The sequence below is a fragment of the Rhamphochromis longiceps genome, linkage group LG14 (assembly GCF_057381845.1).
Source record: "Rhamphochromis longiceps isolate RC_006_pf linkage group LG14, R_longiceps_female_GT1.1, whole genome shotgun sequence".
NCBI lineage: Eukaryota > Metazoa > Chordata > Actinopteri > Cichliformes > Cichlidae > Rhamphochromis > Rhamphochromis longiceps.
Window position 1 is genome coordinate 37,218,537 of NC_140570.1, and position 21,698 is coordinate 37,240,234.

The 21,698-nt window shown below is 42.3% G+C and overlaps 2 protein-coding genes across 2 annotated transcripts in view; one reads left to right on the forward strand and one right to left on the reverse strand.

The window, feature by feature from the left end:
• Positions 1–1,983: 1,983 nt before the first annotated feature.
• LOC146654628 (calpain-5-like) overlaps positions 1,984–21,698 on the reverse strand; it is a 34,054-nt gene continuing 14,339 nt past the window's right edge. Inside the window, exons 3-13 of the mRNA XM_085380966.1 lie at positions 16,572–16,703; positions 7,630–7,838; positions 6,427–6,619; positions 6,162–6,355; positions 5,990–6,067; positions 5,702–5,897; positions 5,496–5,618; positions 5,178–5,374; positions 4,746–4,867; positions 4,250–4,386; positions 1,984–4,169 (exon numbers count right to left, since the gene is read on the reverse strand). Of these exons, the coding sequence (XP_085237092.1) occupies positions 3,993–4,169; positions 4,250–4,386; positions 4,746–4,867; positions 5,178–5,374; positions 5,496–5,618; positions 5,702–5,897; positions 5,990–6,067; positions 6,162–6,355; positions 6,427–6,619; positions 7,630–7,838; positions 16,572–16,703 (1,758 nt within the window). The 3' untranslated portion in view covers positions 1,984–3,992. The remainder of the gene's footprint in view (positions 4,170–4,249; positions 4,387–4,745; positions 4,868–5,177; positions 5,375–5,495; positions 5,619–5,701; positions 5,898–5,989; positions 6,068–6,161; positions 6,356–6,426; positions 6,620–7,629; positions 7,839–16,571; positions 16,704–21,698) is intronic.
• ompa (olfactory marker protein a) lies at positions 9,329–10,707 on the forward strand. Its single transcript, XM_085380969.1, has 2 exons — positions 9,329–9,418; positions 10,276–10,707. The coding sequence occupies exons 1-2, from the start codon at positions 9,344–9,346 to the stop codon at positions 10,705–10,707; spliced, it is 507 nt and encodes a 168-aa protein (XP_085237095.1). The 5' UTR covers positions 9,329–9,343.

A 21,698-nucleotide genomic window follows, 5' to 3' on the forward strand; every position in this document is an offset into this window, starting at 1 on the left:
TTCAGACGTGTGCTTCTGTTTGTTGTTTTTGGGGTTTTTTTAAACCACCGTGTCCACTTGACTCCCGCAGGCCTTCGTTGTAAATAAGTTGTTCTTAATGACTTGCCTGGTTAAATAAAGGTTACGCTTACTCACTTGTGGCATAAAAGTGGCATTACAGGAAAGTGCAGCCCCAGTTCACCTTGAACTGAAACTCTTTAATGGACAAAGTCACAGTGTCTCTTTTCTTTCAGCTTTGGTTAAATCAAAAAAGTTTGAAACTATTTTTAAATACAGGAATTTACAAAAAGTTCCTTTACAGAGACCTGGCAGCAGAAACGGAAGGAAAGACAAAAAGATTTCATGTTTTTAAAATAAAGTTTCCTGTTGGTTCTTCTTTTTATGAACAGAGTTTACTTGGTCAAAGTCTGAAGCTTTCGACGTTCACGAAAGATTTGATTTTTCTGCTTTAAACACATCACAGAATAATCGGTGTCCAGTGATGCTCTTGAACAGCACAGACGCCGATACGTCAGACGGGAAATGCCTGAGACATTTTTATTTTTAAATGAACCGTCAAAGAATCCAAAATATCTGAGCTGAAGATAATAAAGATGCAAACAGTGGGAGGTTCTCACATGCGAGCAGATGGTTTATTTAGTCTTTTTTTAAAATCCTTTTTAAAGCTGATATTACTGTTATTGTTGTTCCTGAGCTTCAGAAAAGGCTTAGCTTCCTGCTGGAGAACCTCTGTTCCCTAAAACAGAGGTTAATACTTCACTCATGGCCGAAGCTCACCGCCAGCTCTCTTGGTAAATATTCTTTCAGGTACTTTCCGTGCTTGTTCAGGTGTTGCGGGACGGTTTGTCTCATTATCATGTTGTGTTGGATTTAAAGTGGGTTTTGGAAAATCCCCTCCATGCTGAACTGCAGTGATATTAATTTTCAGTCCCGTGTGTCAGTAAAAGCTTCTGCTGACCCTCCACTCACCTGTTTAGCATTAAGGGCAGGTTAAAATGTGCTTTTTACGCCTCTAGTCTGAAATCATTCCACTGAACGCGATGTGCTGAGTGTCGGCCGCCGAAGCTGTTTAAACTGTTCAAACTGGATGTGACTGCGGCTCCTTCCATTTCTCTGTTGTACTGTTACCGTAGTACTGGTGTAACATAAATGTTTTCTAAGTTATTAAAACCGACATCCCGGCATCTCCTCGAAAACAGCCTCCGTGTCTCATTATCATTCCTTCACCTGGATCTGTTCTGCTTTCCGTGTTTGTTCATTCCAGTGAAAATAGCCACACTTCCCAGATGAACTCCTCACAGTCAGCTGGTTTGGTGTATTTTAATCAAGCCAGGAAAACTTTGAAACTCATGAAATATTCAGAGTAAAAGTCCAAATTTTTTGCTTTTTATTTCACTTTATTTTTCCAGCATTTTGAGATCCGGGGCTGGAAAACACTTTAAGGCAACTGAATGCAAGACGGTCATGGTGAGCCTGGTAGCAAATGGATTTAAAGGGAAAAAGAGGTTCATTATTGATCAGCAGATCAAACCACATGGTATTGAAAATGTACTTTTAACATTTTTACAGTGAGATATTAGAAAGGGATCACACATCACGAGTACTGATGCTTGTTTCTGTTATTATGGGTCATTAAATGAAAGCAGGTGTGGCTGTGATATCACATGACACAAAAACGGGGTTTTATTTCTAAACTTCATTTGGAGCTGCAGGTTTTGAACAGCTGAAACTGAAAACATCACGTGAAGATTTCACAGTAAATCCTACATAAACACTGCTGATCAGTTATTTTAAACTTCTTTTACACGATCATTTCTATTTTTTTTCGTAGAGATACATTTATAGAGTTTAAATGTAGTTTGAGGACACATGCAGTACTCGGCAAACTGGCTTTTGTGATGATCAGTGAGTTTGAAGTGAGGCTGTGGGATTTTTATGAAGCACAACTTTAGTGCAGTGCCTCCATCAAACCACACAAAGGGAAAGTTTTTAAAAGTAAACTTTATTTAAACGACCATCAGACACTGCAGGAGTTGAACATAAGACAGAAACAAAGCTTCTTACAGGCCTGATTACATCAGACTGAACAGCACTGAAACAGATCGACTGTAATCAAAGATGGACAGAACCCCGTTTGTGGAGGTGAGAAACAGGATATCAGACATGCAACTGAATTTCATTGTCTGTCTTGAAACCAGAATAATCGAGCCGTTCATCTACTCAAAGCTCTCCTTTTATCCTGTTATAAATTGAACACACCCCTTTCCTTTAAAGTGGTATGCTCCATAAAAGCTTACACTAACTTAAAAGCTCATTCCCTGCCAATTGACCCTGTGCCCCCTTCACCTCCTTTTCATTTCACTTGGGTTCATCTGGATTTGATTTAAAGTTGAAAGCAAAAAACTGTAAAAGTACACAAGACGATCTCGATCTGAAGAAGTGCGCGTTTGTTGATAACTAATCATCTTGTAGGACAATGTTGGTATCGGACACTACCCGATGACTGTAGGCCAGAAGGAGTAATATAAATAGAAGTAATAGAAAGTTTGACTATATGGATTACACCCAGAGTAAATGGTGTAGAAAGACCAGGGTCAAAGTTTACCAAAGGAGCCCAGATCTTCAGTCATGTTGAGATTAAAGGCTAAAATAATTGTGATTCTGACTTCTGCAGTAATCAGAAAGCCTACTGCACACCTGAACACCGTGTTTATTCTGCTTTCCCCCCCCCTAATACTGGCCGTAAATCACAAAATAAACAAATAACTGGCACCATGAACTCAAGCAGGGCTGCATTCTCACAGGAGAGTGGCTGCCCTCTGCTGGCCATTAGAAAGAATGCAGCTGCCCCCTCACTCAGTGGTCTCAGCGGGTTTGTGAGCACACAGCTCATCCACAGGTCTACACACATCAAGTCAAAGATGGACAAAGTGGTCATTTTAGTGTTACCGAGTGATCTACACTCACTGAGCACTTTAATAACAAACCCTAAAAATACTGAGCTGAGACCTTGCTCTCCAACTCAGGGTCGCGATAACTAGGGAGGCGTTATAATGAAGTGCGAAGCGAGCACTGAGATTAAATTGAATCTATAATGAAACATCACAAAAAAAAAATCATTATTATATTCAACTAAGATTAAAGTGACTCTGGGACAGTTTTACAAAGAGACGACAGCAGGCGGCACAAACCTGCTGCAGGTAGATAATCTCATGCACGTCTGAACATGTCTGCTGTCCGGATATTTTACAGACTGCTGGTACAAATAATGAAGTGGCAGATTTTAAAAATCTTTGGCATGTTTCTGCCATGAATAACAAACACAGAGTCCTGTGCGAGGATGACACGTAAACAGTATTAGCTTCATAACGAGCGAGAGCACGCGACCAGAGTTCACCTCGGCCGTCAGGAATGAACGCGTGGAAATTAAAGATAAAACACATTAAACTGTCTAATAAAAACTGACATAGAGAAGCTGCTGACAGAAAGTTAAATCTGGGGAAAAAGAAAACGTGAAAGTGTAAACAAATTTTTACAATCAAACTCTGACGTTTTCAGGATATTCCATAGACCGTATAAGAAAGATGGCAGCAGCCACAGCCATGTTATCCATTGGTTTGCCGTGTCTGGTTTCTGAAGCCTCCAGTTGAAACTTTTTGAAGTGGGTATTTGGACTTTTTAAAAACACTTTTGGTCTCTGTTAGATTCAAAAAATTCCCTCCTGTGGTTTTTTTCATGAAGGAGGGAAAAGGAGGAAAGATGTGGAGAATTCATGAGGATTCAAAGGAATTAGATTTTTCTCTGCTGCCTGTTTCAAGGACTACAACATCCTTAAAATGGACTACAAAAATTCAGGCTGTGTAGATGAGATCATGCTGCTGAGAAATATCATTTCGTTAGCTGCATCCATCTTTTACTTACAGTCTATGGATATGTCTGTGAGACATTTCCGGGCGTTGTGGAACTTCAGAAATGTTTCCCGGCTCCAAATCTTAGATACCGGTGAGTATCGAGCTCGTCAATATCGCAACAGTGATGGTACCAGAGAGGTCGTTGTCACGGCGATCGCCCTTGTCCTTCAGGTGGAACGTTTTCTTTATTTCTCCCTGTTCGGCGGGCAGCGTCACCTGACCCAGGAAGGAGTCCTTCAGCACGTTGTTGTTGTAGATCTGAGAGACACAGAGAGACAGAAGGTCAGCGCTTTAAATGTACACACACACACACACACACACTTCTGTGTGTTACAAACCTCGATGCCGATTGGCTGGTTTGCTTTCTTCCTGTAGAAGAGCCCCTTGGTGTCGAAGACGGGACTGCACGTGTTTTTATAGACCGGCGAGCAGACCTTCTGTCCTTCGCAGCGAATGATCACGTAAGGATCCGACGCTGGAGAGACACAGTTGAGTTATCAACACTTCAGTGGACATTTCATGATGTTTCTGAGCTACAATTTACAGATGTCCCCTAAACGCATCGCATGCAGGTCTCATCACACTTTAAACATTTATTTATAACAGGACTTTAAACCACTTTATTCTGAGTTTTCCGGTTTTATGATCGGAAGCCACTGAATTCAAAAGCTGATTAATCATCAGGCCGTGATCTGCGGTAAAAGTCTAATACCCCAAATCGTTCTCACAAAGCCAAACAAACATGCCTGAGTGGATCGCGGTGGTTACGTCCATCTTTTATATACAGTCTTTAAGGTGTAAGGAAGGTTTCCTGTGAAGAACAGAAGCATTTACCTCCGTCTGAGTCCTGTGCAGCGAGTCCGTCGGCCTGCAGTATGTGGACCTGAGTGACCAGAGAGGGATAACCACACATCCCCGACCAGCAGGTCTTCTGGGGCTCGTCCAGAGTCAGCTCCCTGCGGGACAGACAGGAAGATCCATTTCTGTGGTTCAGTGTTTAAATGTGCAACGCTGAGTACACACAGAATGATAATTAATGCTTTCATGTGTTGTTGTTTTCATAAAGTCTTTATTGGCTGCGTGTCTGAACTGAGAGGAAGCCCAAAGATCTCCCCTCACTCTCAGTTCCCAGCATGGAAAACAAGAGTTTATTTTCCCCTGAAAGTGCAGCAGGGAGGCCGTCCGCCGTCTTTACTGTTCGCCTACATTAATAGAAACAGAAGAAAATTTCTAAAAATGGCGAGCTAAACCACGTGTGCCGCGTACTTGCAGTCTGAGGTGACATCGGTGAAGACGCGGAGCAGGAAGTCTCCCTCCAGGCCGGGGTCGAAGGTCGTGGGTATGATGACGTAGCGGCCCTCTTTGAGGTCGATGCGCAGGAAGACAGACCTTGAGTTGATGTAGATGCTGCCGCCAACCTTCTGCTGGGTCACGTGCATTCGGTACGTCCTGTTTAACTCCACCTGAACAGGAAGCAGCAGAAGTTTTCACTCCAGTTTAAATGACTGAATCCAATACAGCCACAGCCGTCCTTTAAATACAAACGACCTGGACATTTTATAACAACGCCCATGAATATCTGACCTTGTGTATGTCGAAGCCGATCGCCAGGTTTTCTCCTCGCCCCCCTCTCAGAGTGGCCCTGCGGTCCTTCTGCTGCAGACAGATCAGCACCTCATCCTCCGGCTTCTTCACGTCAAACACGTACTGCGACACACAGAAACGAACATGCGCACAGTCATAAACGCACAGGATGAATTTTAACCTGAAACTCTGAACAAATGAGACACCTGCGGGTTCTGGAGAAAGGAGTGCTTGTTGTTGGTGCAGCCCCCAGCTCGGTTGAGCAGCGGGTCATCGTGGCGGTGCCAGGAGCCCCGCATCACCGCCTCCTCCCAGGTCTTGTGTAAACTCAGGTAGGATGTGTTGATGAGACGGCACAGGATGAGGTCGGTGAAGTTGGCGATGAAGTCATCAAATGTCATCCTGCAGGAGGAGGAGAGAAAGGACTGGTATGATTTACTGTGAGATAAAGTTGAAAAAGAGCCACCAGGTGGCAGCGCAGCACTAAAACTCACCAGAACTCTCCGTCGTCCTCCACAGTGACGCCCATCTTCTCCCGCTCACTCTTACTGACCTTCTGCCACTCTTCAGAGCTGCAAACAGGCACAAACGCTTCATCTGTATCATCTGTATCACACCACAGATCTCAACAAGAGAACCTGTTCAAAGGATTTCTCTCTTCCTCACCTGTCGCTCCACGGCCCGTTCCACTCTCTCTTCCCCCAGGGGTTCCTCATGCGGATCATGTTGAGTTTGTCTGACCTGAAGTAGGCCAGCAGGCCGTGGCCCAGCCTCACCTTGCGGACGTCCGTCACGGCGTAGGCGTGGCCCTTGACCAGGCCACAGTCCAGCCTGGCCTCCATGTCCGCTTGAGTGGTCGCCTGGAACGACACGTCGAGAAGATGAATGAATTCGTTTGGCTGGCGTGGGTTTGCGTTTGACGTGTCCTTACCCGGATCGAGCAGCTGATGAGGCCTCCTCTGTTGTGAACCTTCAGGACTCTCTCGAACAGCTCGTGCTGCTTCTCTTCGTCTTGTTTGTACCCGTTCTCTATCAAATCCATCGGCTCGGACACGCCTCCCGTGAAATCCACGAGAGCATCGGCCGTGTTGCCCCCATCCAGAGCTTCGTAGCACCCGTACATCCTGGAAAACACACAAACATTTACATTTATTTTTACTATAAACAAACGTTTGAGTCTCATTCTGCTTTTCAAGTAACTGTCCAGATTTACAACAGAGTCAGGGATTCATGCCCTCATTTTTATTGCTAATTAAACATAATTACAGGGAGTAAAATTTATATTTAATCAATTTGACGTTAACATTGTGAAATGTTAAACTAGGATCACATCAGCACCTGTTTGAATTTCACTGTTGATGAGAAAACAGATCTGCTGTGGTGGTCCCTGAGTTTAAGGGAAAAATGTCAGAGTTAAAAATCGGACCCCTCAGATTTCATCTCTAAAAGCACAGAAGGAAACTTTATACTGGACTCATTCACGGACTCAGTTCACATTAATCCTCCTTTATCTTATGCTGCCTTTGTGAGGCTCCTCAGCCCATTTTCATCTGAAAAGGGCTGTTTTAGCTCCTCCCCCTTTAAACTAACCCTTTTCTGATTGGCTGCACCTTGTAATCAGAAGGTTTCAGCACTTGTAAGACATGAACGTAGCTTCCGAGTGGGAAAAATGAAGCCACTGTGGGGGTGGCTTAAACCTGCGTTCCATCTGAAGTCCACCAGATGGCGACAGCTGTGCAAAGAGACTTCCTGTCCTATGTTAGTTTGTGGGAACACTTTCCTTCAGAGTTTAAGGTGTCAGTCCTTATTTTGGGACAACCTCACCTGTTTGTATGTTTCAGGAAAAAAAACCCATCCAATCAGAGTTCTTAAAATTCCTCCATGTATCGCGTTATTGGTTCTGAGCTAAATTACTTTAATTTCAGTTCCTGTTTTTATGTCACTGGAGAGCCTTGGGTCAGTTTCTAATGCATTTGTGTATTCCTGAGTCATTTCTTCAACATGAGTTTCCTCGAGTGTTTCTTTTCTTTCCACAGCTGTAAAATATTTAAGTGATTTTATTTCTTCCTGCCTCTTCATATCCTCTGTTTTTATTAGCTGCTGTTTTCAGTTACTGATCTGAGGAAGTGCTTACTTGGCGTAGGCCTTCTCCACCAGGGCGCTCCAAAACTCATTGCTGTCGTTGGAGTGGCAGTACACCAGCTGTCCATTCACCGTGGGGAGCCGGTCATCGATCACTACGTCCACCCACTCTCCAAACCGCCAGAAGCGGAAGTGGAAGATCCCGGCGTAGGAGTTCGGTTTGTCTTTGTCCCACTCCTGATCCTTCCAGTCAGGAATCACCTTTGAAAAAAAAAAACCCCCAGAAAAAACATAAAAACCATGGTCATCACCCCACTCGAGCTCAGACGTAACCGCGGTGTGCTCAGCTGTGTCATATCTGGGGAGCAGCCTCCCGGGGATCTGCGCCCTGAATCCAACAGGAAGTCGCCCACAGATGCCGTTTTGGTCATTTTCAGGCCTTTTACACGCCTGGAAACATCTGCACGTCAACGTTAAATGAGGTTCAGCGCCACCTTGTGACATTGGGAGTTTTATAACTCGTTTGTTCAACAGCCAATTAGAATCCAGGGCCAGACCTCAATCACGCCCAAAGGAAACACCAGGACCGCAGCTCAAAGGTGCGACTGACCATCGCTGCTTACAGCGTTATTTATTTTACAGGTGATGTCCTTGAAGGCTGTTTTAAATGTAAGCCACATATTAAACAAACAGTATGTGGACATAACAGTGTTTAAAAACGTGTTCAGGTGCAGACAGGGAGCGATTGTGGGTTCTCTAATGTAAAATATATTTTCTCATCTTTACTTTCTATTAAAAAAAAAACAAAAAAACAATGTAGATAAACACAACAGCTCCACACTACAAACACGTACAGAAAAAGATTGAAACGAGCGATTTTCACTCGTTTCCCATTAATGACATTAAGCGTCTCTGATTAACAGGAGCAACTCAGGATTAAAGTTTTTAACGAGCGAACGTCATCCATCCACATCCTGCGCTGAAACCCCAGCTGACAACACGTTGACATAATCCATACACACACACACTCCCCAGTGAAGTGAGTGATATAAATAAATAAGCGATCCATTGAGCTAAGACGAGCCGGGCTCCCAGAAGCCCTCAGGAAACTCCCACCGTTCCCTGTCATACGTCAGCAGCGTTTCCTGTTGCTTAGCACCTTCACACATCACCTGCCTGCTTAACACCTTAAAAAAAAAAAAAAAAAAAAAAAAAAAAAGACCTCAAAAAGTATTTTCAAACATTTTGTACAGTCTGTAGAGAAAAACGAATCTACAGAAAATGCTCTCAGCTGTTCTGTGTTAGCTTCAGCGTTCATGTCAAATATAAACTGCTTTACAAACAGCTGACCTGTGTGATTCTGCAGAAATGTTCAGTTTCTGCAGGAACGTCTGACTCAGGCTGGACGACCGAAATAACCCGAGCAGGGTTGGCTGCACAACCAGACGACTAACAAATGTGACCGTTACTGTCACAATAATCAGATGTTTGCATCGATCTCATCTCTCCTGCCCCCTCGTGCTAATCAATACGTCCCAACCAAACTACCCAGTGGGCTCCAGGGGGGAGATGGGACAAAATGAGAAAGTGGTACACTGTGATGGAAACTGTTGGGAAGGGAGGAGGGGGAGAGGAGCCTATGAGAATAGAGTGAGAGAAGAAAAGAGGCTGAGACTAGAAACTCCATCAGAGCTTCATCTCTCACAGCATCCATCCACACAGGCAGGCTCTTCCTTTCTGCTTATCCCAGGAATAAAACCTTAGAGATGGACGTTGATGAGGCCAAATCTCCCTCCAACACGATTGTGCTGGAATTCAAAGAAGACACCGCGCTGACAGAGGTGAGGCTTTTACTTCTCAACTTCAGATGCAAAACAGAAAAGTCTGTTGGCACAATGTGTGGATGAAAATTTCAGAATAAAGTGCAGCTGGATCAGAGCAAGTACGGTTTTTAATGTTTATTTCATATAAAGTTTCATTTTCTGTGTAACTTTAGCTCTTTTTAATTATTATAATGTGGCGGGGCAAAATGTAAAAGGTCAAGTGTGTGATGGTAACAAAGATGCACAAAAGTCCCATCAGACTGACGTGTGATCACTCAGCTGTGTGGCTGTCACAGTGAACTCCTCAAACAGCACAACAGGACATATCTTTTGTTGGCTAATTCCATTAAATATGCTCCAAAAGGCACAGCTGAGAGGTCCAGTTCAGTGTGTGTGTTCATTAGCAGATGTGTAACAATCAGCTGTAACAGTCTGTGTCGGCAAGCCTGCCAATCAAAGCAGCCGCACTAACTTTACAGTCAACAATTTATTTATTTTTTAAACATTTTTTAAAACATTTTAAAAATAGAGCAGCAGTGCCTGTGACACTTCAACTATCATCTCCTCTGTGGAGTTGCACAAAATATTTTAAAAAAATGATAATAGTTGATAAAACTGCAGACTCATAATTTTAATTTTATAGGTGTGAACGGCACTTTGTATAAAATAGCCCAGAGAGCACATCATCCGTTTGTGCCATTCATCTGCTTTTCTTTTAAAAACACTGCTTATTCTGACACAAATGCACAAACCTTTGAGCCCCATCACCTTCCCGTCATTATGAGTCTTATCAGAGACTGATACCGGCACCCAGACTGAAAGTTTCCTCCAAACCAAACATGAACTGACTTCCTGTGTGCTTCTTTCCTGTGCAGATGATGCGCCTTCGCGTGTCCTCCCTGCAGCGGTCAGGGCAGAAGCGTCAGGACGGCGAGCGTCTGCTTCTGCCCTACGAGGCCGTGTATCGGCTGGACTTCGCCATCCAGGAGCTGAACTTCTCCCGCTGGTACTTCTCCCTCTCCGGCTACGGCCGCGTCACCATCACCGGTATCTGCCAGCACTGGACCCCCGACCTCACCAACCTGATGACCCGGCAGCTGCTGGAGCCCATTGGAACATTTTGGCGTAATGCCGGCGACCCCGAGGACTCGCAGCTCAAGTGCCTGGAGGCGGATATGCAGGAATTCGGCGAAAGGATTGCAGAGCTCGCCAAAGTCAGGAAGGTCATGTACTTCCTGCTTGCTTTCAAGGACGGGGCCGAGGCGGCGAATCTCAACTGCTCGATCGAGTTCACGACAGAGAAATGACTTTTATTTAGTGCCAGTAGAATCCTGATAGAGTCCAGAAGAAGCCTTTAAAAATTTCTATTCTATCAGCCATTGTTTTACTGTTGATTAGAAAAACCTGACAACTCTGTTTCAACCAATCAGAGATAGATGAGCTTAAATATTCTCCCTCGAACTAGTTAAACAGTAACTCTCTTTCTATCTTTGAGTGTAAGTAAGATGCCGGTTTGATTTTTTTTTAACAACAAAAGTTACATAAACACCAAAAACATGCTTTAAAGCAAGTATTTCAACACAAAAGCAACATTTTTTGTGAAAATAAAACCTGAAACGAACACAATGACAAGAGAAAGAAAACAAATGCTCTGAATTAACACTTAATATGCTTTTATATATGTTGGTGCTAATTAAAGGGACAGTTCACCCCAATGGATGCAGTCCGGTTTCTCTATTTCACAGACATAAGATCCATTTGTCAGTGTGTAAAAAACAACTACATTAGAAAATTATAGAAGATATCAAGCAAGATGAAGAGCCTGGTATCAAAGTATAGGTACAAAGAAAACTTTTCATATGTTTTAACTGGTTTGAAGCCCACGTGGTGATATGAGTTTCCAAACATTCTCCAGTAAACAATCAGAAACATTCAGTGTATCAATGCTGGTTTCTGTTACAATGTATCACATCTGAGAAGTTTTGCTATTGAAACTATGCTAAATACAATGTTACTGATGCTCGCAGGTCTATCTACTAGATTATTTAATTAGGTTTCATATAATAAATATTGACAGTTTTTAGAACCTCTAAAATTTTCTGAAATTATTTACCTTTGAATAAAAACACTAAAAAAACCCAAAAACAACTTATGATCAGCTGACTGTTTTAACAACATGTCGATTACTTTGTTTTGTGACTGTTGACTTGCTGCAGTTGTTGTTTCGTTGTTTCTTATTCCTTTCATTGTTTCTATAGATAACCAAATATTTCCACTGCATGCCTGCTGATAGAAACAGAGATCAATGGTGTGACGCCAATTAAATAACCACTGAAAGCCGTGTGTGTTCTCATTGGTGCTGGTTTTTATTGGTGTTACTGAGCAGGAAAGAAGTAACGAGGGTGGGGACAGTCGTACACAGTGAGGATGTAAGGAGGCAACAGTGGAGGAACTTAAACGTAGTTACAGCACTTCAGAAAGACATCTACTGTAATGAAATTTATTCCCCACGCTTTGCAATTCATTATTGTAAATGTAAATGTTTTTAACAAATGATCAGACAAAGGAGGGGTTGTGGTTGTTTATAATTTAAACACTCTTTGGATCTTCAGATAAAGCTCCAGAGTGTGATCAAAGTGTGGGTGGGCTCTTTAGTTTTTTTAAAAGAAGCCAAATGAGTCTAATTATAGATTGAATGCTGTGTTGAGGCTGTCATTTTCAGCATCTATGTGTATGTTAAAATTAAATTGCTCACAATAATTATTTTAGCTGAGCACCAAATTAGATAAAAAGTCTGAGAAATCAGAAAGAAACTCAAAGTGTCAGGTAGATGAGAGAGAAAAATAAAACTGGTTTTTGAGTTTTCTAATTAGCATTGACATATCTACAAGTAAGGCTTTAGATAAGTAAAACTCCGCCCACAACTTTATCCAGCATCAGAAACCTAAATGAAACAGAGCTTTTAGATCAGTGTGGACTCACAGGGATTGTGCACTGACCGCATTACTGGAAACTCAGGCCATGGTCAGCAGTGTTTTCCCTGCTCAAAATGGGCCCTTGAGGGAGTCTACTAACGTTAGCACAATGGGTCATAGTTAAGACACCCACTGTTTACATGTTGCACTCTACACCTGTTTAGCCGCTTGATAAACAAACTATTTTATTTTTAAATTTCTATCAGGTCATTTCCTGTTTTATTTTGTTATTGTGGGTACTTGTCTGTTCCTGTCAGCTCTACTTCCTCCCTTCCTGATAATTGCTCCGCCCTCATTAGTGTTTTCTGCGTTTAGCTTCTCTTTGCTCGCTGCCAGATTGAGCTGTGCTGCTTGTCAGGACTAGTCGAGCTTTCTAGGAACACAGGAATTTGTGTTCTTGCATTCGTTCGTCTGAACCTCATTTAGATTGTTTGTCACACCATCTTCTTCCCATGTGTGCCCACTACACATTTTTGGACTTTTAGACTGTCACCTTCTGCCACGTTTACTAAAAAAGTAAATTAAACCTACTTATAAATGATCAGAAATAATCTTTATTACAGTTCTGCTGATTTTCCTACAAGTTTTCCTATACCTGTGTGTCTATAAATCCACCATTATAACAGTATATTTAATTGTTTGAAGAGGTTAGAGGTCTGTGTTGTAACTTGTGTGATCCTGCTTCCTCCTCTCTGTGTTTCTCTGTTGCGAATGAATGGAAACAGATTAGAAAAACTCCAGCGTGTCTTGGTTTGCTCTACAGTATCTGGTCTTGGCTTACAATAGTTCCCACTGTGGTTCCACTCAAACTTTCCACATTACTGAAACAGGCTTAGCAATAAAATGATGGGGGCTTTCTCTCCAACAATTCCAACAACAAGAGCTGGGAGAAGCTTGCAAGTTGAGTCGAGTTGTTTTTCCTTTTGACAGTTCTGACATTTCCTTTTCATGCCTCCTAACCACTGTAATCTTTGCATCACAAGATAATAAAAAAAAAAAAAAAAAGCACCCTTTTAACTGGACATTGTAGCAGATAACTCGAACATTTTGCCCTCTGGATTCACTCATTTGAAAAATAACGGCAGCTACTTTTAAAAAATGGTCACAATCTTCCAGGGTGAACATTTGCAGCTAAGAAAAACGACAGTTTTACCTCAAGATTTCAACCTCTGCATTTAGGTTCAAAATGTTTCGCTCTTACTTTCTGTTTATGATTAAAGAGAAATCAAGTTGAACAACTTTTAAGTAACTTTAGAGCTTCTTCCTCTTATTTTACTTTTTAAAAAGTGCAATTTATAATCAAAACACAGGAAAATTGTACCACAGTAAATAGATTGAAGAAATTTCCTTTTTAAAAAACAGAAGCACAGCTGATAAATATGATGCTTTTTCTTTATGTACTATTTTGTGTAAATTCTATAGCAAGAGAACAGAGTTGTGTAAATGGTGCCAGGAGTCCATCCAGGTCGTGTGGCTGAAACTACAGCAAAACTCTGGAAAAGTCTATTTGCCTTTTGTCCACTTGAGTCTCCGGGAGTATTAAGCTAAGCTGTTAAAGTTAATCTTCATTTTCAGGCCCTCCCCTCCTTTATTTATTTTTAAATCCTTAACGTGTCTTACAGGATTTCAACATTAAGGAGAAAGAACTGAAAGGGAGTGTGGCTGTTAGCTCCTGGAAGCAAAGCTGTTATTAGAGAATCTGTCTCAACAGGCAAATCATCAGAAAGTGAAAATAAATCATTTCAATCAAACACAAAGAAGGAAACATTGTTTCAGATTTAAACAGCTAGCGGCAGTCTTAGATTTGGCGATATTTAACAGTTCCCAAACTAAGACCTTAACTTTATTAATTATAAATGTGCTATTTATGTTAAGTGTTACTGAAACACTTCCACGCTCTGTGTGCGACACAAACACATCATTTCACACAACAGTAACTGTTGTATAAGCGTCCGTGTGCTTTGCTGTCGTCACCACAGAAGCGGTTTTGTTTGTTTTCGGACCTTTGAAGGGTGTCAAGACAACTGGGTGCTCCACAGAGGCAACTACACCTAAAACAGACTTCACTTTCCCTCCAGTTGATGGAAAACTAGGAGGCTGAGAGGAGGCCCTTTGAGAGCAGAGAGGAAGCAGGAGGCAGCAAGTGTGTGTGTGTGTGTGTGTGTGTGTGTGTGTGTGTGTGTGTGTGTGTGTGTGTGTGTGTGTGTGTGTGTGTGTGTGTGTGTGTGTTTACACAGGTTTTTCATGTGTAACAAAGTGTTGATTTAATGGTAAAAAGAATAAAAGCAGCCTAATTAAATACTTCTAGAACAGTGGTGATCTTTCCCTCAAAGCAGCAGAAAGTAAACACACTTTATATCTCAATATTTAAGACAACATTTTGGATTTTAAGCATGTGGCTAAGTCATTTTGTCTGCAACCCACAGCAAATCTGTTCATCAGTTTATACCGCCATCTTATGGACAACAGATGTTACTTCCATCGGTGACCTCCGACACCAAAGGCTGCATGCATTTGGATTTGTTTGGCATTTATTAGCAGGAAGCTCCAACAGTTATGGATGGACCTGCATGCGAGCATTACCAAAGATGGGGTTTGATCCAGATCTGCATCCTGGAATATTTTTGGAAGGAATCTTTATCACGAGATGGTTCAAGATTGGGCGTATTAGATCAAATCTTTGAAAAAGTATCCGATTAGTTTAATGCCCAAAGGGAGAAATCAGTTTGATGTTCTCAAAAATATCAGAAACTATCGGTATATCCCGGAGCAGGGAGACGTGTGCAGTCCTGTTCGTGTGCTCAGTAAACCGGTGATAACACAACAGCAGAGGATATTTGTGTGGTCGAGGATATAAAACTATGAACTGAAGATATCTCACGAGCACAGTTTCATCTGGAGATGTAATCTTTAATCGATTAAGTCATGAAACATCGCTTCCCTCGTCCCTTATTTCATAAACATTTATACGGACAGCACTTAATCGCTCATCTTAGACCGTTTCACGTTGTCTCACTTATGGACCTGCGTTAAGCCAGATGATTTTCTCCAGTTTAAATGATGAGCATGTTAGTCAGCAGGAACAGCCCTAGTCTTGTAAGATCTTTCCTCTTCAAGACTCAGTTCATGGCTGGTGTGGAGGTTTCAGTTTCAGAGAACTTCCATTAGCAGCTAATCGATAAGAAAAATCACTCAGATTACACAAAGTGCTGCTTAAACACAACTAAAGGCAACACACCCACTCACAATAATCTTACAAGCTTCTCCACACATGTCCACACACACACACACACACACACACACACACACACACACACACACACTAGAGCCTCCTTCTCTCAGTTCAGCTCAGATAACATGAAAAAAAACAAAGTTATAAACTATCGAGATAAATTTAATTCAGTTATTTTCATTTTCTCCCTTTTCCCTCTATTTTTATTAGACATTACAATAATGAATGTTTAATTATTTACTTTTACTTTATTTTTTTTTTTTATATATAGCATTTACTTAATCACCAAGCACATTTTTTCCTTCACAATTCTGAATTTTCAATCTATTTTAAAATACTCTGATATGCTACAAATTGTAGAAGTGCATTAATGATACAGGACACTTAAAACTGCATGTTTTTATCCCATGTCAGGCCTCGTATCTAACGTGTTTAAAATAAATATTAATATTCTGCAGCTGCTTTTTTGTGAGTTTTGCTGTAAAAACTTCATTAAAATCAACCTGACTGGAAATAAGAGCTGAAACATCATTTTATGACTGAGGATGGCGTCAGACAGGAGCATGCTGTCTTCACAGTGCTCGACGATGCACCAAATCATTCCTACCTGTAACACCTGGATCATCCTCACTCACTGTTTAGTTTCGCACATACTGCAGTTTATATTTTTCTATATTTCACACTCACACTTGAGCACCTTTAACAAATGAAATTTCCCCTTTGGATTAATAAATGTCAGACTTCTGGATTATTATTATTTGTTGTTGCAACAGTTTAGGCCTTTATTTAAGAGCCCTCTAGAAAAGCCCCCGTGTGCCTCACAACAGCCACGGCTGCATTGTATCCTGGGAGTTGGATGCCACAGGAGTGTGGGACCAATGCCTTCTCTCTCCTATAAAGCCTTTCTCACCACGTCTATAAAAATCTCTGGAATGAGTGCAGCTTTTGTTCTTCCTTCTCTCACCTTCTGCCATAGAGCTTCTCTGGAGGCCAGACTGGAGCAGGCGGCTACGAACCAGCAGTTTCCCAGCTGACCTTGGTGCAGGTCATGAGCGCTGATGCCGTCCACAAACAGATGGGGGTCGCTGGTCAACTCCTGGAACAGCAAAGATGAGACAAATCATTGTTGATAAACTAATTTTCTTCCTTAGAGGCATTACATACACTCAAAACTCTAACTGATTACTCATAAAATCGGACCCACAGGCAGCTGTACAGGAACCATCACGGCCCCTGTAAAGTTAATACTTATCCTCATCTTCTTATTTACAGGCACAATTAATCCACTTCTAACCGTATTATAATTTAATCCAGGTTTGAATCTTTTTATACTGTCTATTTTATTGCAGTGTGTCTCTGGAAAACAGCAGGCGGATGTGGTCAGGACAGCTGCCAGGTGTGGATGAACGTAAAGCGGGGCGTTACCCGGAGCACTCGGTCAAACATCATAATGTAAATACAGAGTAAAATCACTCCCCGATTAACTACAAGTCTCTTCTGAGGGTTCAAAGCCAAACAAACCACAGAGGCAGACTAACGGGACGGCAGCCAAATGATAGAGGTGGGATAAACCAGAGCACACGCCCAGGAAGACCACTAACTGTATGTAGAGACAAATGTACACATGGCTCCACAAAGTTAGCCTCTCAGGGTCTTATATCTGGTGTAGAATGGATTAAAAACAGTATGTTTGTGTACTGCAGATCTGAGCAGAGCCAGCCCACGGCAGGAAGAAAGCTTTACTGTGTGCATTCTCCAAATTAAAGGCCACTTTTAGTGCATATAGCTACTATACATGCACAGACAGTAAAGATCCAGTGTTTCCCTAAGACTGTATTTGAGATGATGGAAGAGGAGAAAGATGGAGGATGTATATGTGTTTGCTCTCTGGGACAAGAGATAACAGGTCTAATATTCAGCTCCATTTCCAGTCAGCTCTCCATCCTGTGGGCTGACTGCAGTTTGACTACAGATGGTGGTCCTTGGTCTGCTTTGCAGCCTCAGCATAGTTGAATGCAACTCTCCACCTTCTGCAGGTGCTGGGTAGAGATCCAGTCACAGAGAGGTAAGAACCTCTCCCGGAAACAGACAGTATAAAAGATGAATGTCGCCCTCCAGGTCTGAAAAGTGAAGCCAGTGCAGAAGTGCCTTAAAAAACAGCATTCTTTTTAATGGCCACCAGGGGGAGACTCTTCTGGTCCCCAACAGACTTTGGTGGCGCTGAAGTCGATGTTGAAATGAGCCTCAGCTGCCTCTCTCTCTGTGACGTCAGTAAACACGATCCTGAGGAGTTTGAGATCATACTAAATAAAGCATGATGGTCATTTAGTTAATTATGATTATTATTAGAGTCAGAGTTTATAAACCAAGAGTTATGATTGATAGCTTGTTAGCCAATGAGCACGTCCCTCGGATTCACTGCCAGAGCTAGCCTTCCCCTGTCGCGCCTGGTTTCAAAACACCAAGATAGCGATGCTGAAAACGCTCCACACTCTCATAAAAGGGCACGGTGTGATATCAGGTTCCTTTATTTGTACCCGTAAGAGGATTTAACCTGCAGCAGGTGAGTCATCCATACAAACTCAAAAGAGATAATATCAATTAAAAATAAAAAAAAAATAAAAAAAAAGAGTCAAAGGAGCTTGCAAAGAAAAGCGTCTGGACTTCTTTAAGTTGCTTGAAGACGTTTCACCTCTTAATAAACCTAGTGGGAGTTTCCCCCCACAGAGGGACAAAAGGACCCCCTGATGATCCTCTAATCGCCTGAGCCAAGGTGTGAAACTGGGTGTGGGTCCCAATCAGCCAGAGTTTCGGGTGTGTTCATTGTGAAACCTGGCCCCACCTTATCATGCGAATTCCTGAGGTCAGCTGGCCCAGGATGTGAGTGGGCGTTAAGGCGTCTGGGGAGGGAACTCAAAACTGGATTATAGATGGCAGAGAGTTGGTGTCGTAAACCACCGCTTCTGTTCAAAGATGGTCGCTCACAGTGGACATAGATGGCTTCTTTCACTCCTCTTTCAAACCATCTGTCCTCTCTGTCCAAAATGTGAACATTGGCATCCTCGAAAGAGTGTCCTTTATCCTTAAGATGCAGATGGACTGCTGAGTCTTGTTCTGTGGAGGTGGCTCTTCTGTGTTGTGCCATGCGCTTGTGAAGTGGCTGTTTGGTCTCTCCGATGTAGAGGTCTGAGCATTCCTCGCTGCACTGTACAGCATACACCACATTGTTAAGTTTGTGTTTTGGCGTTTTGTCTTTCGGGTGAACCAGTTTCTGTCTGAGCGTGTTGCTGGGTCTGAAATACACCGGGATGTCATGCTTGGAGAAAACTCTCCTGAGTTTCTCTGATACACCGGCTACATAGGGGATGACAATGTTGTTGCGTCTGTCCTTCTTATCCTCCCTCACTGGTGTCTGGTCTTCTTTTCTGTGCCTCTTTGCTGACTTTAAAAACGCCCATTTAGGATAGCCGCACGTTTTGAGTGCTTCCTTTACATGTGTGTGTTCCTTCTTTTTTCCTTCAGGCTTAGAGGGAACATGTTCTGCCCGGTGGTGTAGGGTCCTAATTACCCCAAGTTTGTGTTCCAGAGGGTGATGGGAGTCAAAGAGGTGGTACTGGTCCGTGTGTGTGGGCTTCCGGTAAACTTCGATGTAGAGGTTGCCGTTCTCTTCAATGTGCACAGCGCAGTCCAGGAAAGGCAAACAGTCGTCCTTTGTGTCTTCCCTGGTGAACTTGATGTTCTTATCCACAGCGTTAATGTGCGCAGTGAAGGATTCCACTTCTTGTGTCTTGATTTTGACCCAGGTGTCGTCTACATATCTGTACCAGTGGCTGGGTACTCTTCCTTTGAAAGAGCCAAGAGCCTTCCTTTCCACTTCCTCCATGTAAAGGTTGGCTACAATAGGTGACACGGGGGAGCCCATGGCACAGCCATGTTTTTGTCTGTAGAAACCCTCGTTGTATTTGGAATATGTAGTGGTGAGGCAGAGGTCTAACAGTGTGCAGGTCTGATCGGGTGTGAAGTTGGTCCTGTCTTCCAAGGAGCTGTCTTCTTGTAGTCGTTTTCTGACAGTCTCCACGGCCTCCGTGGTGGGTATGCAAGTGAAGAGAGAGACTACGTCAAAGGACACCATGGTTTCATCTGGATCCAGGGTAAGTTTCTGGACCTTGTTGGTGAAGTCGGTGGAGTTCTTGATGTGGTGTGGGGTGTTCCCCACGAGAGGTGCAAGGATGGTAGCAAGGTGTTTAGCAATATTGTAAGTGGCTGAGTTTATGCTGCTCATGGGTCTGAGTGGGACAGCTTCTTTGTGGATTTTAGGAAGTCCGTAAATGTAGGGTATGGCATCCCCTGGGTAAAGGCGGTGATATGTAAGCCGGTCAGTGATTTTGTCCTTCTCAAGGTCTTGAAGGCAAGCTATAACTTTCTTTTTGTAGCTGCTTGTGGGGTCTCACTTTCAGGTTTCATAGGTATTGTTGTCACTGAGGAGAGTAGTGATCTTTGTGTGGTAATCTGTAGTGTTTAGGACCACGGTGCATCTTCCCTTATCAGCTGGTAAAATAGTGATGTTGTGGTCTTTGCTCAGGGAAGCGACGGCCTTCTTTTCTTGTAATGTGAGGTTGGGACTCTCCGCCATTTGACCTTAGAACTGAAGAAGCTTCTCAGATGAGAGGTGAAACATCTTCAAGCAACTTAAAGAAGTCCAGACGCTTTTCTTTGCAAGCTCCTTAGACTACGATGACCTGGATGACTGAGAACCCTCACAGAAATTTAAAAAAAAAAAAAAAAAAAAAAAAAAAAAAAGAGATAAAAGAAAAAGAAAAATGGGAGAAGTTTTCTTTAATGATGAATCTAAAAGTGCTTTTAATACACAGTTAACACTGTCAAATGGTTAATTTCAAATATGAACTTTACTCTAAAAGTAAGAGCACTGTGAGAAATTCAAAGAGTGAAAAAATAGTTCCTTCTTCACTTTTGCATCACTGCAGGACACAAAATGTCTCAGGGATCAAAGTCCTCACTTTGACGCTTTAATGCACCACAGCTTCATCTTTATACGAACTCTGCTGCTCTTCCACTGCAGCACGAGCCGTGCTTTAGCATTTTTCCATTAAGCTGTAAATCTATGACATCATACCGATTTGCCCGAAACATCAACACATACTGGCGTGTACAAAATTATCTGGGCGGTGTTCCTCGTCTGTATCTCCCGATTCGATCACTGACGCAGACGGAAACATTTCTAATTTACGATTCAAAGATGAACTTTGAATCACTAAATAACCTTTGATATGTAACTGCCTTACCCAACGACCGCGACCATCATTATCTGCATGTCAACATAATATTAACACGCCATGAACCACCTCCTCGCCATCCTTATCATTCCACACACCTCATCGCCTACATGAACAATAATTTACTTCCACACGCTTTCAATTAAAACTGCTTGTTAAATCCTGAGTGCTGCAGCGCTTCTTTTCGACTCCACGTGGAGTTCAAACATGGACTAGAAATGTGAGCAGAAACCTTCAGGTCACTTGCCTACGTCTGTATCATCTGTTTATAGAAGTTAGCAGTGCAGGAGCCATTTTTGATTCGTGTTTCACCTCTAGCCACCAAACGCTGCTTCTCCATCTTAACTTGTGTATTTGTGCATTTACTTCATGCATTCAGGAGAATTAGAGGTAAAAAAAAAGAAGCTTACAACCATGTAACATGCAGGATGCTGGACAAGCGAACTATTCTGATTTTAAACTAATGATTTCTTTTATTTAACTTATTACCTCATTATTAACATTTCTTTAGTTCAAAGCTAAATTGTTAAACAGAAATTTGGAAAGTGAAGCAAGTATCAGTCAATAAGCCTCTCAGTGGCATTTTAAAGACATTAACATACTCACAATGAATAAAAGCAGTATGAGAGATCCACATCAGAAATGTTTATGAAAAAAGAAAATGCTGGCAAATTATAGTGCTGTAAACTCCAGTGTAGAAAGGTCAGTAAAAGCCACAGACTGTATCTAAAGGATGTAAAGACAGCTTTGGACGCTTGGTGGTTCGATCGCTGGCTGTTCCAGTCTGCATGCCAAAG

Excerpts from the sequence above, each read along its gene's own strand:
- ompa (XM_085380969.1), top strand. The coding sequence starts at position 9,344 with ATGGACGTTGATGAGGCCAAATCTCCCTCCAACACGATTGTGCTGGAA. Across the intron at positions 9,419-10,275 it reads AAGACACCGCGCTGACAGAG|ATGATGCGCCTTCGCGTGTC; the intron begins GTGAGGCTTTTA and ends TTTCCTGTGCAG.